This window comes from Drosophila miranda, assembly GCF_003369915.1.
Source record: "Drosophila miranda strain MSH22 chromosome Y unlocalized genomic scaffold, D.miranda_PacBio2.1 Contig_Y1_pilon, whole genome shotgun sequence".
NCBI classification, from domain to species: domain Eukaryota; kingdom Metazoa; phylum Arthropoda; class Insecta; order Diptera; family Drosophilidae; genus Drosophila; species Drosophila miranda.
Window position 1 is genome coordinate 27,563,865 of NW_022881603.1, and position 21,503 is coordinate 27,585,367.

General features: G+C 47.6%; 1 protein-coding gene across 1 annotated transcript; it reads right to left on the minus strand.

The window, feature by feature from the left end:
* Positions 1 to 3,451: 3,451 nt before the first annotated feature.
* On the minus strand, positions 3,452 to 4,928 carry LOC117191800 (protein ORD-like). Its single transcript, XM_033396561.1, has 4 exons — positions 4,813 to 4,928; positions 4,128 to 4,747; positions 3,812 to 4,061; positions 3,452 to 3,756 (listed from the first exon to the last, which is right to left on the minus strand). The coding sequence occupies exons 1-4, from the start codon at positions 4,852 to 4,854 to the stop codon at positions 3,508 to 3,510; spliced, it is 1,161 nt and encodes a 386-aa protein (XP_033252452.1). The 5' UTR covers positions 4,855 to 4,928; the 3' UTR covers positions 3,452 to 3,507.
* Between the last annotated feature and the right edge of the window lie 16,575 nt (positions 4,929 to 21,503).

Below are 21,503 nucleotides of genomic sequence, written 5' to 3' on the forward strand. Positions count from 1 at the left end.
GGCCAGCACTACGACTCCCCCTCTCAACTTCTTCTGCATCTCATTCTCCTTCTACATCTACTACTACTTCTCTTTCTTTTTCTACTTCACTTTCTACTACTCATCGTTCTCATTTTTCCTTCTGCTTCTGGTTCCGCGTCTATCCTAAAATTTATGAATCAGATCAACATTCGGCCTGATTCAGTTCCATGAACCACTAAATTAGTTTTTCGGGATTAACGGCTTTCGAAGTGCCATCAAACCGGATACCCCTCCCCCCCCCCACAGTCAATCCTTTCCACAGAAACATGGAAAAAAAGCAACAATTAGCTCAAAATTTGCCATCAAAATTGAGACCAGAAAATTGTGATTTTCTTTTAATTTTTACGACAGACCTGTGAGCAGACTTTTTCCTCCCAGTGTCTTTATGACTCGTCGAAAAGGGCAGCGAAAAGAAGAGGGAGTGAAAGAGAGCGATGGATGGGTAGAAGAAAAGGAGAACAGAACATTTGCTTATCGCTGCGTAGCTCCCCCTACCCCTCTTTCCTTCCACCTTACGCTTTGCCGGTGCCTTTTTCTCTTCTCTTTACAGTTTTTTTATGCTCTCTTTGCATTTTTTAATGATGATTGCCATTTTTTTGGCGGTTCTTTCTGGGGGATTTATGATCTTTCTGGTTGTTAAGCTATTAAGCGTTTTTAACAACTGTTGCAATTTGAAGTTAATGAAAGTCGAGAGGCTGTTTATAATTCACAATTTATTTGCATATGTAAACCAACTTATCGCGTATGTACATATGGGGATGATTGGGGCGAACGATTGATGCGAGGATGTTAGTCTAATAGCTGCGACGATTAGCTCAAGACTGCCCATGCAAGGGCTGACGGGCCAAATTGCCGGGCCCTATGCAGCAAACTTAGACGCGAGCGAGAGCGTATGATAGCCCGAGAGCGTTAGAGCTGCTCGGGGACGCTGTTAAGCCGAGTCCGAGAGATTGCGACATAAGGAGACGAAAGAATTCCGCTGCATGCGCATATGCGGTAGCAAATGATCTTTGCAGTGGGGGCATTGGAAACGACAACACCAAAATGCATTTCCTTTGGGCCGCACCACTGGCAATAATTTAAAATATTTAAGCTGCTTGACCCGACATACTCCCCCCGTTGGAAGCCTGACTTTCAACAGCATCTTTAAGGGGCAGCAGGCACAGCTTGTTGACGGCGCGCTTGGTGATTCCAGATGACGTCTTCAGCACAGCAACTCGGGCAACGCCATCTCGTCCAGGCAAAAGCTCGACCACTCTCGCCAGTGGCCACTTCATGGGAGGAAGATTCTCATCCTTGACAAGAACCAAATCTGCGACTGCTAAACTAGGCTTCGCAGTGCGCCACTTTGAGCGCTGCTGCAGTGACGTTATGTACTCCTCCTTCCACCGGGACCAAAAGAGCTGCTGCAGGTACGAAACGCGCTGCCAGCCGTCCAGGCGATCGAAGTTTAGCTGCGTGACGTCAAGTTCAGCGAACGAAGCAGGAGGGCCAGCATTCAAGAAATGCGCTGGAGTTAGAACATCTAGATCGGCAGGGCTCTCTGAAATTGAAACTAAAGGTCTTGAATTAATCACTGCCGTGATGTGGCACAACAGCGTCCGCAGCTCGTCAAATCCAAGAACCGAGTTGCCTATCGCACGGTAGAAGTGGTACTTGGCCGTCTTCACTGCAGCCTCCCATAGACCACCAAAATGAGGGGAGCGCGGAGGAATGAAATGCCAGTCTATAGCCTCGACCAAGCAAAAATCCAGCAGCGCCTTCTGATGGTCATCGCTGAGGACCAGGCGCTTTAATTCCATCAGCTTATTCTTAGCGCCGACAAAATTGGTTGCGTTGTCTGACCAAATTTGCCGCGGCTTCCGTCTGGTACATATGAAGCGCTTTAGTCCATGTAGAAAAGCAACTGTGGATAAGTCCTTTATAAGCTCCAGATGAACAGCCTTGGTAGCGAAACAAATGAAGACGCAGACGTAGCACTTGATTGGAGCCTTGTTGCGTGCCTCCGGTTTGTAGAAAAACGGCCCACAGAAGTCCACGCCTGTGATCTCAAAGGCATGAGAACCATCGAGCCGCTCTGAAATTTTATAATAGTTTTTCTAAATAACGATACCGAAACAACTTGGGCGACTGCAATTTTGTATTTTAATACGACGAAAAAAAAGGAGTGCGTGCGTTCGATTTCATGGATTTTTCTCGATTTCTCTTCATATATTAAAACAATTTCTTCTGTGCCTACCTTACCTACGGTGGCAAAGCGGGGCGAATTCGCCAAGAGCGAGAGAGCGAGCTTTTATTGCGCTCCCGCTTTGCCCTATCCTAACTTACACTAGACTTCATGAGATACTATCCTAATAACAATTATTATTATCCAAATGGTGCTACACCGGCCCCGTTGAAGGCCTGGAAGGCTTCAAACCATTGGCAGAAGCGCCAATTTGTGGATTGGCTTCCTGAACGTGGCTCCGCTGCTCGTCCTTAGGTCGACCACTCTGACCCTTCCGTCCTGCCCGGCGGTTGTTCCGACCACCCTTCCGAGGAGCCACTGTTGAGGGGGCAGGTTGTCCTCGGCGACGATTACGAGGTCGCCTTCCTTTATGTTTGGCTCCTCCTGGTGCCACTTGCATCTTATTTGCAATCCCAGCACATACTCCCGGGACCATCGCTGCCAGAACATTTGCCTGGCTGACGAGACAAGCCGCCATCACTTTAAGCAGCTCAGACCCTCCTGGACCTGGGGTCCGGGGTCTTGGGTGCTGGGGGTGCGATGAGCGGCCCGCCTGTCAGCAGGTGCCCGGGAGTCAGCGCGTCTCCGTCGCTTGGGTCTGGGCTTAGGGGTCCTAGCGGGCGCGAGTTGAGTACCGCCTCGATCCCGACCAGCACGGTCTCCAGCTCCTCTGCGGTGAGGAGAGCGCTTCCGACTGCCCGTAGGAGTAGGCCCTTGGCAGACTTCACACCGGCCTCCCAAAGTCCGCCCATGTGCGGTGCTCGAGGCGGTATGAAGGCAAGCTCGCACCCGCTTCTTGAAGCAAATTCGCGTATCGCGTCCGCTTCCGCCTCTATCTTCCTCCGCAGTTCGCTGAAGTGGCGACTTGCTCCGACGAAATTTGTCGCGTTCTCGCAGTTCACGCGTTGCGGACATCCTCGACGACCGACGAACCTTTGGAATGAACCTTTGGAAGGAATTAGTCGTCAAATCGGAGACAATTTCTAAATGAACCGCCTTGGACGCAAAACAGACAAATAACGCTATGTAGGACTTATAAGGGGGCCTTCGACGAATTTTCAGAGTCGTATAGACTGGGCCACAAAAATCAACGCCACATACTGAAAATGGGCGGAGAGCACGGAGCCGGTCTGCGGGTAAGTTGCCCATCATTTGGGTCTGGAGTAGCGGCTTGCATTTAAAGCAACGAATACACGACCTAACTGTCGCCCTGCAGACCGCCTGAGCATTCACTATCCAAATGCGCTGTCTAAGGATACTCACGAGTGCTCGTGGGCCGGCATGAAAATTCGTTTGATGCAGATAGCGAACGTATGTCGAACAGTGCAAACCTTATCCAAATGGCTGATAATCAGCACCGATTGCTTGGCAATGCTGCTCAGGGCCAACTGGAAGGAGACCATCAGCAAGTTCTGGACATTGTGATCGGACTGGCTCCAGAAGATGTTCCTGTTGTCGCCAGCAATACGGATGGAAGTGCGCACAGTACGCAAATCGAAGTCGAGATCCTGCCGGAGGAAAACGCAATGAAAAACATGTGGAAAACAGAGAGGTCGCATATACCTCTTCGGTCAGACTTTGAGGGCCCTGGGCGCCGGGCACCAGGAACCACACCGTATACTGCTTCATGGTGATGTACTCGAATATGCCGCGCACATAGTTGAACACCTGCATCACAAACTGACGCTCCGAGCGGAGTACGGCCTCGTTGACGGTAATACAGGATTCGGCCAATTTGCACACCAAATTCTCCTCATCCAGCTCCTTGCGAACGAAGAGCTTGGCAAAGATCTCAAAAGGATTGCCCGGGGTCCTGTAATGAATCGCGAAATGTAGCAAACCCCTAAAAACAAATGATTTTAGCCGATGCGAGACCCACTGAAAGTTTTTGTAGCCATTGCCGTCCGGCCGGATGATCTGCAGCCAATTGCCGGCGCACTTGTGCTGCAGATCCCACAGATGGATGGACGAGTACTGGGGATCCTCGAAGAACTGAGCGTGGAACTCGTCCAGCTGCCATTTGAGGATATCGCCACCGTTCACCGTAAAGGTGACCCAGTCCAGACTCTGGGGATCGTCGAATCGCCGCTCGACCATCACCTCCTTTTCGACTACGAAGATTTTCTTGCGATTACGTGCCGCCTCGTGGCGTTTCTTCCGCTCCTCGAGACGCACTCTTGCCTGCGCCGATGTGGACGGCTCCAGGTCCAAGTCGCTGTCGCTGTCCTCCTCCGAGGGTGCGGGCTGCAACACCTGAAAGCGCAGGGAAACGCTGCCGCGTCCCACCTCCAGCAGCGGCAGCCGCTCCAAGCTCTCGGCGTCCGGAAAGGTCCGAGTGCACAGCAGCTGTATGGCCTGTGCCACAGGCGTCACGGCCACATTGACGGTGTCGCGGGCCTGCTCCTGCCCCATCGGCTTGTACAGCAGCACGTGCACGCTGTTCGATTGGGGGAACGACACGCTTACATCGCTGCAGCCGAGGCAGTCTTTGATGTTCATCTTCGGGGGCGGCACAGTTGTTAGATTCTATTCATGCTCGAGGGCATACGCCTTTTCCCACTTACCGATAGAAAGCGCATAGTTTTATCGCCCTTAGCCTCGTCCATGTTTTTTTTTTTTTTGCCGAAATCGAACAATTTTCACCAGAAAAACTTTTTCAGAGAGCTTCACATTCACAGTGTTGCTAATCACCCGCTGGACACCGGCTGGGCAGCGTGTATCGATAGTGCATCGAAACTTTCGATACTATCGATACTGGCAAAGCTGAAATTATGCAAGGTGGCCCGCAAATCTCTCTTTTCGGGGCTTATGTTACGCTCAGCACTAGGGAGAGCGCTTTGAGGCCATGTTTAATGAGAGAGAGCTCAAAACAAGACCCGAAAAGAGCGCGAAAAGAGATACTTTCGATACCTTCGACACTGGATTTTAGTGTGGAAAGCGCGGCCCGCAACGAGCTCTCTTTTCGGGGCTTTTTAACGCTTATTACAACAGCACACATCGTTCTTCTCTCTCTCTCATAAAATATGAAAGTATTGCTGAGTAAAATAAGAACCGAAAAGAGAGTTTGTGGACCACCTTGTAAAATTTCAACATGGCCAGCACTACGACTCCCCTTCTCAACTACTTCTGCATCTCATTCTACTTCTACATCTACTACTACTTCTCTTTCTTTTTCTACTTCACTTTCTACTACTCATCGTTCTCATTTTTCCTTCTGCTTCTGGTTCCGCGTCTATCCTAAAATTTATGAATCAGATCAACATTCGGCCTGATTCAGTTCCATGAACCACTAAATTAGTTTTTCGGGATTAACGGCTTTCGAAGTGCCATCAAAACGGGTACCCCTCCCCCCCCCACAGTCAATCCTTTCCACAGAAACATGGAAAAAAAGCAACAATTAGCTCAAAATTTGCCATCAAAATTGAGACCAGAAAATTGTGATTTTCTTTTAATTTTTACGACAGACCTGTGAGCAGACTTTTTCCTCCCAGTGTCTTTATGACTCGTCGAAAAGGGCAGCGAAAAGAAGAGGGAGTGAAAGAGAGCGATGGATGGGTAGAAGAAAAGGAGAACAGAACATTTGCTTATCGCTGCGTAGCTCCCCCTACCCCTCTTTCCTTCCACCTTACGCTTTGCCGGTGCCTTTTTCTCTTCTCTTTACTGTTTTTTTATGCTCTCTTTGCATTTTTTAATGATGATTGCCATTTTTTTGGCGGTTCTTTCTGGGGGATTTATGATCTTTCTGGTTGTTAAGCTATTAAGCGTTTTTAACAACTGTTGCAATTTGAAGTTAATGAAAGTCGAGAGGCTGTTTATAATTCACAATTTATTTGCATATGTAAACCAACTTATCGCGTATGTACATATGGGGATGATTGGGGCGAACGATTGATGCGAGGATGTTAGTCTAATAGCTGCGACGATTAGCTCAAGCCTGCCCATGCAAGGGCTGACGGGCCAAATTGCCGGGCCCTATGCAGCAAACTTAGACGCGAGCGAGAGCGTATGATAGCCCGAGAGCGTTAGAGCTGCTCGGGGACGCTGTTAAGCCGAGTCCGAGAGATTGCGACATAAGGAGACGAAAGAATTCCGCTGCATGCGCATATGCGGTAGCAAATGATCTTTGCAGTTGGCGCATTGGAAACGACAACACCAAAATGCATTTCCTTTGGGCCGCACCACTGGCAATAATTTAAAATATTTAAGCTGCTTGACCCGACATACTCCCCCCGTTGGAAGCCTGACTTTCAACAGCATCTTTAAGGGGCAGCAGGCACAGCTTGTTGACGGCGCGCTTGGTGATTCCAGATGACGTCTTCAGCACAGCAACTCGGGCAACGCCATCTCGTCCAGGCAAAAGCTCGACCACTCTCGCCAGTGGCCACTTCATGGGAGGAAGATTCTCATCCTTGACAAGAACCAAATCTGCGACTGCTAAACTAGGCTTCGCAGTGCGCCACTTTGAGCGCTGCTGCAGTGACGTTATGTACTCCTCCTTCCACCGGGACCAAAAGAGCTGCTGCAGGTACGAAACGCGCTGCCAGCCGTCCAGGCGATCGAAGTTTAGCTGCGTGACGTCAAGTTCAGCGAACGAAGCAGGAGGGCCACCATTCAAGAAATGCGCTGGAGTTAGAACATCTAGATCGGCAGGGCTCTCTGAAATTGAAACTAAAGGTCTTGAATTAATCACTGCCGTGATGTGGCACAACAGCGTCCGCAGCTCGTCAAATCCAAGAACCGAGTTGCCTATCGCACGGTAGAAGTGGTACTTGGCCGTCTTCACTGCAGCCTCCCATAGACCACCAAAATGAGGGGAGCGCGGAGGAATGAAATGCCAGTCTATAGCCTCGACCAAGCAAAAATCCAGCAGCGCCTTCTGATGGTCATCGCTGAGGACCAGGCGCTTTAATTCCATCAGCTTATTCTTAGCGCCGACAAAATTGGTTGCGTTGTCTGACCAAATTTGCCGCGGCTTCCGTCTGGTACATATGAAGCGCTTTAGTCCATGTAGAAAAGCAACTGTGGATAAGTCCTTTATAAGCTCCAGATGAACAGCCTTGGTAGCGAAACAAATGAAGACGCAGACGTAGCACTTGATTGGAGCCTTGTTGCGTGCCTCTGGTTTGTAGAAAAACGGCCCACAGAAGTCCACGCCTGTGATGTCGAAGGCATGAGAACCATCGAGCCGCTCTGAAATTTTATAATAGTTTTTCTAAATAACGATACCGAAACAACTTGGGCGACTGCAATTTTGTATTTTAATACGACGAAAAAAAAGGAGTGCGTGCGTTCGATTTCATGGATTTTTCTCGATTTCTTTTCCTATATTAAAACAATTTCTTCTGTGCCTACCTTACCTACGGTGGCAAAGCGGGGCGAATTCGCCAAGAGCGAGAGAGCGAGCTTTTATTGCGCTCCCGCTTTGCCCTATCCTAACTTACACTAGACTTCATGAGATACTATCCTAATAACAATTATTATTATCCAAATGGTGCTACACCGGCCCCGTTGAAGGCCTGGAAGGCCATTGGCAGAAGCGCCAATTTGTGGATTGGCTTCCTGAACGTGGCTCCGCTGCTCGTCCTTAGGTCGACCACTCTGACCCTTCCGTCCTGCCCGGCGGTTGTTCCGACCACCATTCCGAGGAGCCACTGTTGAGGGGGCAGGTTGTCCTCGGCGACGATTACGAGGTCGCCTTCCTTTATGTTTGGCTCCTCCTGGTGCCACTTGCATCTTATTTGCAATCCCAGCACATACTCCCGGGACCATCGCTGCCAGAACATTTGCCTGGCTGACGAGACAAGCCGCCATCACTTTAAGCAGCTCAGACCCTCCTGGACCTGGGCTCCGGGGTCTTGGGTGCTGGGGGTGCGATGAGCGGCCCACCTGTCAGCAGGTGCCCGGGAGTCAGCGCGTCTCCGTCGCTTGGGTCTGGGCTTAGGGGTCCTAGCGGGCGCGAGTTGAGTACCGCCTCGATCCCGACCAGCACGGTCTCCAGCTCCTCTGCGGTGAGGAGAGCGCTTCCGACTGCCCGTAGGAGTAGGCCCTTGGCAGACTTCACACCGGCCTCCCAAAGTCCGCCCATGTGCGGTGCTCGAGGCGGTATGAAGGCAAGCTCGCACCCGCTTCTTGAAGCAAATTCGCGTATCGCGTCCGCTTCCGCCTCTATCTTCCTCCGCAGTTCGCTGAAGTGGCGACTTGCTCTGACGAAATTTGTCGCGTTGTCGCAGTTCACGCGTTGCGGACATCCTCGACGACCGACGAACCTTTGGAATGAACCTTTGGAAGGAATTAGTCGTCAAATCGGAGACAATTTCTAAATGAACCGCCTTGGACGCAGAACAGACAAATAACGCTATGTAGGACTTATAAGGGGGCCTTCCACGAATTTTCAGAGTCGTATAGACTGGGCCACAAAAATCAACGCCACATACTGAAAATGGGCGGAGAGCACGGAGCCGGTCTGCGGGTAAGTTGCCCATCATTTGGGTCTGGAGTAGCGGCTTGCATTTAAAGCAACGAATACACGACCTAACTGTCGCCCTGCAGACCGCCTGAGCATTCACTATCCAAATGCGCTGTCTAAGGATACTCACGAGTGCTCGTGGGCCAGCCGGATAATTCGTTTGATGCAGATAGCGAACGTATGTCTGCACAAACTGCGAGCGTTTTGTCAATAACAAAGGAAACTTGGCATTATATGACATAGGAGCGTTAACTAGTCGCCCCCAACTCGCAACAACGAAAAAGAGCACCATGTCCCAGCCTCTTCATGGATGAAGGGATTCAAGCGCTGAAGACTGGGGCCTAACTTGGTGCCTTTACGAACCCTTTCAATATCTTCTTGAGACTCATTTTTCTGTGTTATTTTGACTATTTTTAGAAACGCCTCGTCGTATTCTACGGATGACGGAATTTTTCCAAAGTTGAGACTTTTGTCTTTGCATTTTCGGATGAAGCGGAACACGAAAACGAACACTCTTAGCAGTTTGAGGTGTGACGAGTATCCCTCGATTACATCCACTAAGTAATTTGGCTTGGCCGCGACGGTCAGTCCGACCGATTTCTTCCGACTTTCCATCTGTATCTCTTCTTCGGAAAGCTCGAAGTGTGGATTTATGGGCCAGCTCTCTTCTTCAAACTTTAAGATCTCTGGTCCACCAAACCAGATCGACTGCACGATTTCCTCTACGTCACAACCTCTCGAAACTATGTCTGCTGGGTTCTGTTTTGTTGGCAAATGCCGCCACGTAGCTTCACTTGACCACTCTTGAATCTCCGCTACTCGGTTCGCAACGAATGTTGACAACGACGAAGGGTGGGATCTGATCCAATGAAGAGTAACTTCTGAATCTGACCAGAATATCATTTTATCAATTGGAACCTTGAGCAGTGATTTGATTCGGTGACAAAGGTCTGCTAGAAGGTGAGCGGCACATAACTCAAGCCTTGGGAGCGTTTTCGTCTTGAGTGGCGCTACTTTCGACTTTGCACTCAACAAGGAGACCTTGAAACCTTCTGCAGTCTTTCTACGGATATAGACGCAGGCTCCATAAGCTCTCATGGATGCGTCGGCAAAGGCATGTACTTGAATCGGTGACATGGGATCAGTATGCACAAATCGAGGTATGGTAATCTTCTCCAACTGACCCAAGGATTCTTTTAATAAGTTCCATGCTGTTTCCAAGTTCATTGGAATTGACTCATCCCAATCTAGCTTGTTGATCCAAAGCTCCTGCAGTAGGATCTTTCCCTTAATTACTAAAGGACTTAACAAGCCAAGGGGGTCAAACAGCTTTGATGTCACCGATAATATGTTCCGTTTTGTCGCTCGGAGACCCATAACTGACGTGTCAATTTGGAACTTAAAGACGTCTTCGTGTGGCAGCCACGATATTCCTAACGCCTTAGTTGACTCTGAGTCCGAGATCGTTATCGGTTTAACTGTGCTCTCGGATGCGGTGACCTCAGGTGAGTTCGAAAACCATTTAGTCAATTCAAACCCAGCGGTTTGAAGAACCTGAGCCACATCAGACTTAATTGTCTTTAACTCCTCTACGCAACCAGCACCAGTAAACATGTCATCGACATAGAAGTCGGAGTCAATAACTTCAGCAGCTTTAGGGAGTGAGAGTTTTGCAGACTCACTCAACCTCTTCAAACACCGAATAGCCAAAAATGGGGCTGGTCCAGTCCCATATGTTACGGTGTTGAGCTGGTATATTCTCAAGGACTCAGACGGGTCTCTTCTCCACACTATGAGCTGGAATTGTCTATCCGCAACAGCGACCAAGACTTGGCGATACATCTTTTTGACATCGGCTGTCAAGGCGTACCTGTGTAGTCTGAATCGGAGCAATGTCGAATACAGCTCATCCTGTATCGTAGGACCGACCATCAATATGTCGTTCAAGGCCACCTGAGAGGACGTTTTACAAGACGCATCGAAAACGACGCGGAGCTTGGTCGACGTGCTTTGAGGCCTCAACACACACTGAAGTGGAATGAAATAATGTGGAGTTTTGGGGATTGTGTTGTCTGTGGTAGACATGTGACCCAAGGAGAGGTACTCTTCCATGAACTCCAAGTACATTTTCTTCAACTCGGGGTCACGAGACAATCTTTTTTCAAGCGATAAAAACCGCCGTTTAGCCACTTCAAAGGAGTTGCCTAAGATACTGGGATCTGATTTGAACGGCAGTCTTACTTCAAACCGACCTGAAGGCACGACCTGAGTAGTCCTTCTATAATGCTTTTCACATAACTTGTGTTCAGGAGATAAAGACTTTTTAGAAGACGGCAATTCTTCCAGTGACCAAAACTTTTGTAATGTATTGTCGATGTGGATCACTGACTCTTCTCGACAACTCAAACAATTCCTAGCTTCTTGGGTGGCAGTCACCTTTGGAGTGTATCTGCCCGACACAATCCAGCCGAGAAGCGTTTTCTGCAGAGTTGGATAGTCAGGACCTTGTCGAATCTGACCAACAGATAAATGTTCGAAAAATGTTTCTGCACCTATCAACATATCTATCTTCTGTGGCTTGAAGAAATATGGGTCTGCAAGTGGTAAGTTCTTCGGGATTTTCCAGTCACTCACGTTAAGTGTCTGATCAGGGTGATACCCCGAAATGGACTTTAGAATCCAGAAATCAACCGAAAACTCACTACCAGTAATTCGCGACTTCACCACCGTGTGTATCTTTTTCTTGACTTGTGAATTGGATTCACCAATACCAAGCAAGTTGATACACGACTCCTCCCTACGGATCTGTAAGCGCTGTGCTAAGTCCTCAGTTATAAAATTGGTTTGAGACCCCGAGTCAAGCAGAGCTCGGGCCAAAACATGTTCACCATTATTTGTTCGGACGCTTACGATCGACGTAGCCAGAATAACTCTATCCATAGCTGTCGCATGGAGAGCATGCGAAGTGGAAGGTTGATTCTGATTGGGAGGAGGAGAAGAATTCTCTGGGGGTGATGGTAACGCTAGACTTTTATTCGCCACTGTGTATCTATGCAATAAGGTATGGTGTGAGCAGCCACACACTCGACACTTCTTAGCTTTGCATCGTACTACAGAGTGGCCTGGCTGCAGACAATTGATGCACAAGGATGCAGTTTTTGCGAATTCGAACCTTTGCATTACTGCCAGCCGACCAAATGGACCGCAATCTGTCAACAAATGGCCTTTCGCATTGCAGTAGCTGCATTGTTGGTTTTTGGTATTCGCGGTGGAACACGCGAATGAGCTCCGATTATGCGGCTTGCTTGGCACAGCTTTCTGCTCCTGCTTTGGTTTGTCCGAATTTTCGGCCGAAAGATGCTGATGTCTGCGATTAAGCAACTTTTCACAGTCCGTCCAAAGTGGCAGTTTGTCATAATCGAGCTGTTCTTCCCATTTCTCTTTGGTCACCGGATCGACTCTGCTCAAGACGAGATGAATAATCATCGCATTCGAGATCTTTTTATCATCGCCTATCGACAACAACGAACCATATATGGATGAGGCGGTATCGATAAGGTTTCTTAAGGACGATGCTGATTGCTGGGTCATTTTGGGAAGACTAAATAGGGCATCAATGTGATTTTTAAAGATCAGACAATCATTATCGTAGACCCGTTTTAAGCTAGCCATTGCTTTCTCGTAGTTGGTCTCGGTTACTTGGAAAGCCCTAACTGTTCCCAACGCTTCACCGGAGAGACACGAAAGCAAATGGTTGAACTTTTCGATAATTGGAATGCTTTGGTCATTGTGAACTAGAGTCTCAAATAAACCTATGAAGTTTTTAAAGTCCGAAAAGTTGCCGCTGAACTGCGGCAGAGCTAACTTCGGAAGGCGAGCACGAGTTGGGCCACCATAAGCTGGTACTGCCGGTATTGTCTCATCAGCTGTCTTTAATGCGCAAATGAGAGACATTAATTTTGCCTTTGTGACAATTGAGAGTTCTTCCAACTCGACTCCAAATTCATCGTCAATGTCTATATCTTCAATCTTCTCTTGAAGTTCGCGTGCCGTGTCAATGCTACGCATCAGCGTTTCGAGTCTGCACTCGAGCTCCGTCAATACCAGCGGAATATCCCCCGCTTCTAAGCGGTCCGCTAATAAACGAATGACTTTGACACGGCAACTGCGCTTTTTCTTCAGCTCTTCAAGGGCAATATTGTTGGCTTTTGAGGTCATATTGATTCTCAATACAAGCAACTGAAGGCGAAAGATCGTTTCTAATAATCGTATTTAATGCCGAGGCATGAAATAATGGGTATTTGTACCCACACGAGGTGAAAAACCAATATACCCGAAAAATTTAGGGTAGAGCGTCGCTTGGCTGGCGCGTACACAAAAACCACACAAGAATAGCAACGAACTGCACTGGTGACAAGCGAAAACGAAAAATTTCACCGCTGCAGTTCTGAAGAATGGATGTTGTGTATATGTACGTATGCACCGACAACGATCGACGCTAAATTGATTTGCGAGGCACGACTTTGTCTTAAGTGATAGTTGGATCCTACTGACACCAAACGAATATACCCGACGAAAACAGGGTAGCGCGTCACTTGGTGTTTGGTTTGGATCAAGCGCGCCAAACAAAAGCAACGATAAGCAACGGTGAAGAGCGAAAGCGAGACGAAAAAATTCACCGCTGCAGCTGCGTATTGGTATGCGTGCTTGGCCAACGACCCAACTATACATATATTTGACACAACGAAAACGAGAAAGGGAAAGGGGTGACAGCGATTGCAGTTAAAATGAGTTATGTGTAGTTATTGCGTCCAAGAGGGTTCGATGTACATATGTATATATGTATTAAGCTAGCCATTGCTTTCTCGTAGTTGGTCTCGGTTACTTGGAAAGCCCTAACTGTTCCCAACGCTTCACCGGAGAGACACGAAAGCAAATGGTTGAACTTTTCGATAATTGGAATGCTTTGGTCATTGTGAATATCCTAATATGCTCAACTCTAACTACAGCATGCAATCTAGCTCTACTATGTCATACGTATGTGCCAAGAATTGAAAGCTAGGTGCAATTGTTTCAGCACAAGACAATAATTGCGAGTTTTTAATCTTTTCGTCTTCACTCGAGCTTTCAATTTTTTGCACAAATACCTCTTGAGAAGATTGGAAATTCCAGGTGCTGTACTCTCCTCTTCTTATACTGGATGCTCCACTTGGATCTTCTTGGGTAGATGGTATATGTGTATCTCCTTTTGTATATACATAGCTGCAGACAGGGTATTGCACGACCGACGCAGTGATTTTTAGTTTTGTTTGTTGAATTATTTGCACACACGTCGCGGTCAATTTGGCAATTTAGCTGCAGCACATATGCATGTACATGTAGGTATAATAGATTTTGGCTATTTATCTTTTCTCCACTGTGTCACTGTCACTTTTGCCTTCCACTTGAATTAATACGTTTAAATTGCAAGTCCACCCGGGGGCGCCATGAAATTTTAGAATAGTTTTTCTAAATAACGATACCGAAACAACTTGGGTGACAGCAATTTTGTATTTTAATACGACGAAAAAAAAGGAGTGCGTGCGTTTGATTTCATGGATTTTTCTCGACTTCCTTCATATATTAAAACAATTTCTTCTGTGCCTACCTTACCTACGGTGGCAAAGCGGGGCGAATTCGCCAAGAGCGAGAGAGCGAGCTTTTATTGCGCTCCCGCTTTGCCCTATCCTAACTTACACTAGACTTCATGAGATACTATCCTAATAACAATTATTATTATCCAAATGGTGCTACACCGGCCCCGTTGAAGGCCTGGAAGGCTTCAAACCATTGGCAGAAGCGCCAATTTGTGGATTGGCTTCCTGAACGTGGCTCCGCTGCTCGTCCTTAGGTCGACCACTCTGACCCTTCCGTCCTGCCCGGCGGTTGTTCCGACCACCCTTCCGAGGAGCCACTGTTGAGGGGGCAGGTTGTCCTCGGCGACGATTACGAGGTCGCCTTCCTTTATGTTTGGCTCCTCCTGGTGCCACTTGCATCTTATTTGCAATCCCAGCACATACTCCCGGGACCATCGCTGCCAGAACATTTGCCTGGCTGACGAGACAAGCCGCCATCGCTTTAAGCAGCTCAGACCCTCCTGGTCCGGGGTCCTGGGTGCTGGGGGTGCGATGAGCGGCCCGCCTGTCAGCAGGTGCCCGGGAGTCAGCGCGTCTCCGTCGCTTGGGTCTGGGCTTAGGGGTCCTAGCGGGCGCGAGTTGAGTACCGCCTCGATCCTGACCAGCACGGTCTCCAGCTCCTCTGCGGTGAGGAGAGCGCTTCCGACTGCCCGTAGGAGTAGGCCCTTGGCAGACTTCACACCGGCCTCCCAAAGTCCGCCCATGTGCGGTGCTCGAGGCGGTATGAAGGCAAGCTCGCACCCGCTTCTTGAAGCAAATTCGCGTATCGCGTCCGCTTCCGCCTCTATCTTCCTCCGCAGTTCGCTGAAGTGGCGACTTGCTCCGACGAAATTTGTCGCGTTGTCGCAGTTCACGCGTTGCGGACATCCTCGACGACCGACGAACCTTTGGAATGAACCTTTGGAAGGAATTAGTCGGAGACAATTTCTAAATGAACCGCCTTGGACGCAGAACAGACAAATAACGCTATGTAGGACTTATAAGGGGGCCTTCCACGAATTTTCAGAGTCGTATAGACTGGGCCACAAAAATCAACGCCACATACTGAAAATGGGCGGAGTTGCCCATCATTTGGGTCTGGAGTAGCGGCTTGCATTTAAAGCAACGAATACACGACCTAACTGTCGCCCTGCAGACCGCCTGAGCATTCACTATCCAAATGCGCTGTCTAAGGATACTCACGAGTGCTCGTGGGCCGGCATGAAAATTCGTTTGATGCAGATAGCGAACGTATGTCTGCACAAACTGCGAGCGTTTTGTCAATAACAAAGGAAACTTGTCATTATATGACATAGGAGCGTTAACTAGTCGCCCCCAACTCGCAACAACGAAAAAGAGCACCATGTCCCAGCCTCTTCATGGATGAAGGGATTCAAGCGCTGAAGACTGGGGCCTAACTTGGTGCCTTTACGAACCCTTTCAATATCTTCTTGAGACTCATTTTTCTGTGTTATTTCGACTATTTTTAGAAACGCCTCGTCGTATTCTACGGATGACGGAATTTTTCCAAAGTTGAGACTTTTGTCTTTGCATTTTCGGATGAAGCGGAACACGAAAACGAAGACTCTTAGCAGTTTGAGGTGTGACGAGTATCCCTCGATTACATCCACTAAGTAATTTGGCTTGGCCGCGACGGTCAGTCCGACCGATTTCTTCCGACTTTCCATCTGTATCTCTTCTTCGGAAAGCTCGAAGTGTGGATTTATGGGCCAGCTCTCTTCTTCAAGCTTTAAGATCTCTGGTCCACCAAACCAGATCGACTGCACGATTTCCTCTACGTCACAACCTCTCGAAACTATGTCTGCTGGGTTCTGTTTTGTTGGCACATGCCGCCACGTAGCTTCACTTGACCACTCTTGAATCTCCGCTACTCGGTTCGCAACGAATCTTGACAACGACTAAGGGTGGGATCTGATCCAATGAAGAGTAACTTCTGAATCTGACCAGAATATCATTTTATCAATTGGAACCTTGATCAGTGATTTGATTCGGTGACAAAGGTCTGCTAGAAGGTGAGCGGCACATAACTCAAGCCTTGGGAGCGTTTTCGTCTTGAGTGGCGCTACTTTCGACTTTGCACTCAACAAGGAGACCTTGAAACCTTCTGCAGTCTTTCTACGGATATAGACGCAGGCTCCATAAGCTCTCATGGATGCGTCGGCAAAGGCATGTACTTGAATCGGTGACATGGGATCAGTATGCACAAATCGAGGTATGGTAATCTTCTCCAACTGACCCAAGCATTCTTTTAATAAGTTCCATGCTGTTTCCAAGTTCATTGGAATTGACTCATCCCAATCTAGCTTGTTGATCCAAAGCTCCTGCAGTAGGATCTTTCCCTTAATTACTAAAGGACTTAACAAGCCAAGGGGGTCAAACAGCTTTGATGTCACCGATAATATGTTCCGTTTTGTCGCTCGGAGACCCATAACTGACGTGTCAATTTGGAACTTAAAGACGTCTTCGTGTGGCAGCCACGATATTCCTAACGCCTTAGTTGACTCTGAGTCCGAGATCGTTATCGGTTTAACTGTGCTCTCGGATGCGGTGACCTCAGGTGAGTTCGAAAACCATTTAGTCAATTCAAACCCAGCGGTTTGAAGAACCTGAGCCACATCAGACTTAATTGTCTTTAACTCCTCTACGCAACCAGCACCAGTAAACATGTCATCGACATAGAAGTCGGAGTCAATAACTTCAGCAGCTTTAGGGAGTGAGAGTTTTGCAGACTCACTCAACCTCTTCAAACACCGAATAGCCAAAAATGGGGCTGGTCCAGTCCCATATGTTACGGTGTTGAGCTGGTATATTCTCAAGGACTCAGACGGGTCTCTTCTCCACACTATGAGCTGGAATTGTCTATCCGCAACAGCGACCAAGACTTGGCGATACATCTTTTTGACATCGGCTGTCAAGGCGTACCTGTGTAGTCTGAATCGGAGCAATGTCGAATACAGCTCATCCTGTATCGTAGGACCGACCATCAATATGTCGTTCAAGGCCACCTGAGAGGACGTTTTACAAGACGCATCGAAAACGACGCGGAGCTTGGTCGACGTGCTTTGAGGCCTCAACACACACTGAAGTGGAATGAAATAATGTGGAGTTTTGGGGATTGTGTTGTCTGTGGTAGACATGTGACCCAAGGAGAGGTACTCTTCCATGAACTCCAAGTACATTTTCTTCAACTCGGGGTCACGAGACAATCTTTTTTCAAGCGATAAAAACCGCCGTTTAGCCACTTCAAAGGAGTTGCCTAAGATACTGGGATCTGATTTGAACGGCAGTCTTACTTCAAACCGACCTGAAGGCACGACCTGAGTAGTCCTTCTATAATGCTTTTCACATAACTTGTGTTCAGGAGATAAAGACTTTTTAGAAGACGGCAATTCTTCCAGTGACCAAAACTTTTGTAATGTATTGTCGATGTGGATCACTGACTCTTCTCGACAACTCAAACAATTCCTAGCTTCTTGGGTGGCAGTCACCTTTGGAGTGTATCTGCCCGACACAATCCAGCCGAGAAGCGTTTTCTGCAGAGTTGGATAGTCAGGACCTTGTCGAATCTGACCAACAGATAAATGTTCGAAAAATGTTTCTGCACCTATCAACATATCTATCTTCTGTGGCTTGAAGAAATATGGGTCTGCAAGTGGTAAGTTCTTCGGGATTTTCCAGTCACTCACGTTAAGTGTCTGATCAGGGTGATACCCCGAAATGGACTTTAGAATCCAGAAATCAACCGAAAACTCACTACCAGTAATTCGCGACTTCACCACCGTGTGTATCTTTTTCTTGACTTGTGAATTGGATTCACCAATACCAAGCAAGTTGATACACGACTCCTCCCTACGGATCTGTAAGCGCTGTGCTAAGTCCTCAGTTATAAAATTGGTTTGAGACCCCGAGTCAAGCAGAGCTCGGGCCAAAACATGTTCACCATTATTTGTTCGGACGCTTACGATCGACGTAGCCAGAATAACTCTATCCATAGCTGTCGCATGGAGAGCATGCGAAGTGGAAGGTTGATTCTGATTGGGAGGAGGAGAAGAATTCTCTGGGGGTGATGGTAACGTTAGACTTTTATTCGCCACTGTGTATCTATGCAATAAGGTATGGTGTGAGCAGCCACACACTCGACACTTCTTAGCTTTGCATCGTACTACAGAGTGGCCTGGCTGCAGACAATTGATGCACAAGGATGCAGTTTTTGCGAATTCGAACCTTTGCATTACTGCCAGCCGACCAAATGGACCGCAATCTGTCAACAAATGGCCTTTCGCATTGCAGTAGCTGCATTGTTGGTTTTTGGTATTCGCGGTGGAACACGCGAATGAGCTCCGATTATGCGGCTTGCTTGGCACAGCTTTCTGCTCCTGCTTTGGTTTGTCCGAATTTTCGGCCGAAAGATGCTGATGTCTGCGATTAAGCAACTTTTCACAGTCCGTCCAAAGTGGCAGTTTGTCATAATCGAGCTGTTCTTCCCATTTCTCTTTGGTCACCGGATCGACTCTGCTCAAGACGAGATGAATAATCATCGCATTCGAGATCTTTTTATCATCGCCTATCGACAACAACGAACCATATATGGATGAGGCGGTATCGATAAGGTTTCTTAAGGACGATGCTGATTGCTGGGTCATTTTGGGAAGACTAAATAGGGCATCAATGTGATTTTTAAAGATCAGACAATCATTATCGTAGACCCGTTTTAAGCTAGCCATTGCTTTCTCGTAGTTGGTCTCGGTTACTTGGAAAGCCCTAACTGTTCCCAACGCTTCACCGGAGAGACACGAAAGCAAATGGTTGAACTTTTCGATAATTGGAATGCTTTGGTCATTGTGAACTAGAGTCTCAAATAAACCTATGAAGTTTTTAAAGTCCGAAAAGTTGCCGCTGAACTGCGGCAGAGCTAACTTCGGAAGGCGAGCACGAGTTGGGCCACCATAAGCTGGTACTGCCGGTATTGTCTCATCAGCTGTCTTTAATGCGCAAATGAGAGACATTAATTTTGCCTTTGTGACAATTGAGAGTTCTTCCAACTCGACTCCAAATTCATCGTCAATGTCTATATCTTCAATCTTCTCTTGAAGTTCGCGTGCCGTGTCAATGCTACGCATCAGCGTTTCGAGTCTGCACTCGAGCTCCGTCAATACCAGCGGAATATCCCCCGCTTCTAAGCGGTCCGCTAATAAACGAATGACTTTGACACGGCAACTGCGCTTTTTCTTCAGCTCTTCAAGGGCAATATTGTTGGCTTTTGAGGTCATATTGATTCTCAATACAAGCAACTGAAGGCGAAAGATCGTTTCTAATAATCGTATTTAATGCCGAGGCATGAAATAATGGGTATTTGTACCCACACGAGGTGAAAAACCAATATACCCGAAAAATTTAGGGTAGAGCGTCGCTTGGCTGGCGCGTACACAAAAACCACACAAGAATAGCAACGAACTGCACTGGTGACAAGCGAAAACGAAAAATTTCACCGCTGCAGTTCTGAAGAATGGATGTTGTGTATATGTACGTATGCACCGACAACGATCGACGCTAAATTGATTTGCGAGGCACGACTTTGTCTTAATTGATAGTTGGATCCTACTGACACCAAACGAATATACCCGACGAAAACAGGGTAGCGCGTCACTTGGTGTTTGGTTTGGATCAAGCGCGCCAAACAAAAGAACAACGATAAGCAACGGTGAAGAGCGAAAGCGAGACGAAAAAATTCACCGCTGCAGCTGCGTATTGGTATGCGTGCTTGGCCAACGACCCAACTATACATATATTTGACACAACGAAAACGAGAAAGGGGAAAGGGGTGACAGCGATTGCAGTTAAAATGAGTTATGTGTAGTTATTGCGTCCAAGAGGGTTCGATAGATGTACATATGTATATATGTATTAATATATATATGCTCAACTCTAACTACAGCATGCAATCTAGCTCTACTATGTCATACGTATGTGCCAAGAATTGAAAGCGAGGTGCAATTGTTTCAGCACAAGACAATAATTGCGAGTTTTTAATCTTTTCGTCTTCACTCGAGCTTTCAATTTTTTGCACAAATACCTCTTGAGAAGATTGGAAATTCCAGGTGCTGTACTCTCCTCTTCTTATACTGGATGCTCCACTTGGATCTTCTTGGGTAGATGGTATATGTGTATCTCCTTTTGTATATACATAGCTGCAGACAGGGTATTGCACGACCGACGCAGTGATTTTTAGTTTTGTTTGTTGAATTATTTGCACACACGTCGCGGTCAATTTGGCAATTTAGCTGCAGCACATATGCATGTACATGTAGGTATAATAGATTTTGGCTATTTATCTTTTCTCCACTGTGTCACTGTCACTTTTGCCTTCCACTTGAATTAATACGTTTAAATTGCAAGTCCACCCGGGGGCGCCATGAAATTTTAGAATAGTTTTTCTAAATAACGATACCGAAACAACTTGGGTGACAGCAATTTTGTATTTTAATACGACGAAAAAAAAGGAGTGCGTGCGTTCGATTTCATGGATTTTTCTCGACTTCCTTCATATATTAAAACAATTTCTTCTGTGCCTACCTTACCTACGGTGGCAGAGCGGGGCGAATTCGCCAAGAGCGAGAGAGCGAGCTTTTATTGCGCTCCCGCTTTGCCCTATCCTAACTTACACTAGACTTCATGAGATACTATCCTAATAACAATTATTATTATCCAAATGACTGCTCCCCTTGCCCGCAGTGACTTCATGTCCTCCCATAGCTGAGTACGCTGGACTAGTCGTAGCAATACCTGGGTTCCATGTTCAATGTCTGAGACAGTGAGTCCGGGGCGCCGAATTCGGTTGCAAAACTTGTGAATGTATCCGAAAACGCGTTGCAAAGAAGCAAATGAATTCGCATACTTGGAATCAGCAATAATGTCCATGTAGGGCGATTTGACCAGAAGAGCCTTCCGACGAAGTTCAAGGGCTGGCTTATCAGGTAGCACAGTGGGTGGCCAGTCATCTGAGGAGCCGCAAAGAAATGGAGGACCATGAGCCCAAAGAGGTGACTCATTCAGCTCAGTCGGATGAGCCCCTCGAGACAGAATGTCGGCTGGGCTTAAAGCTGTGGGAACATAG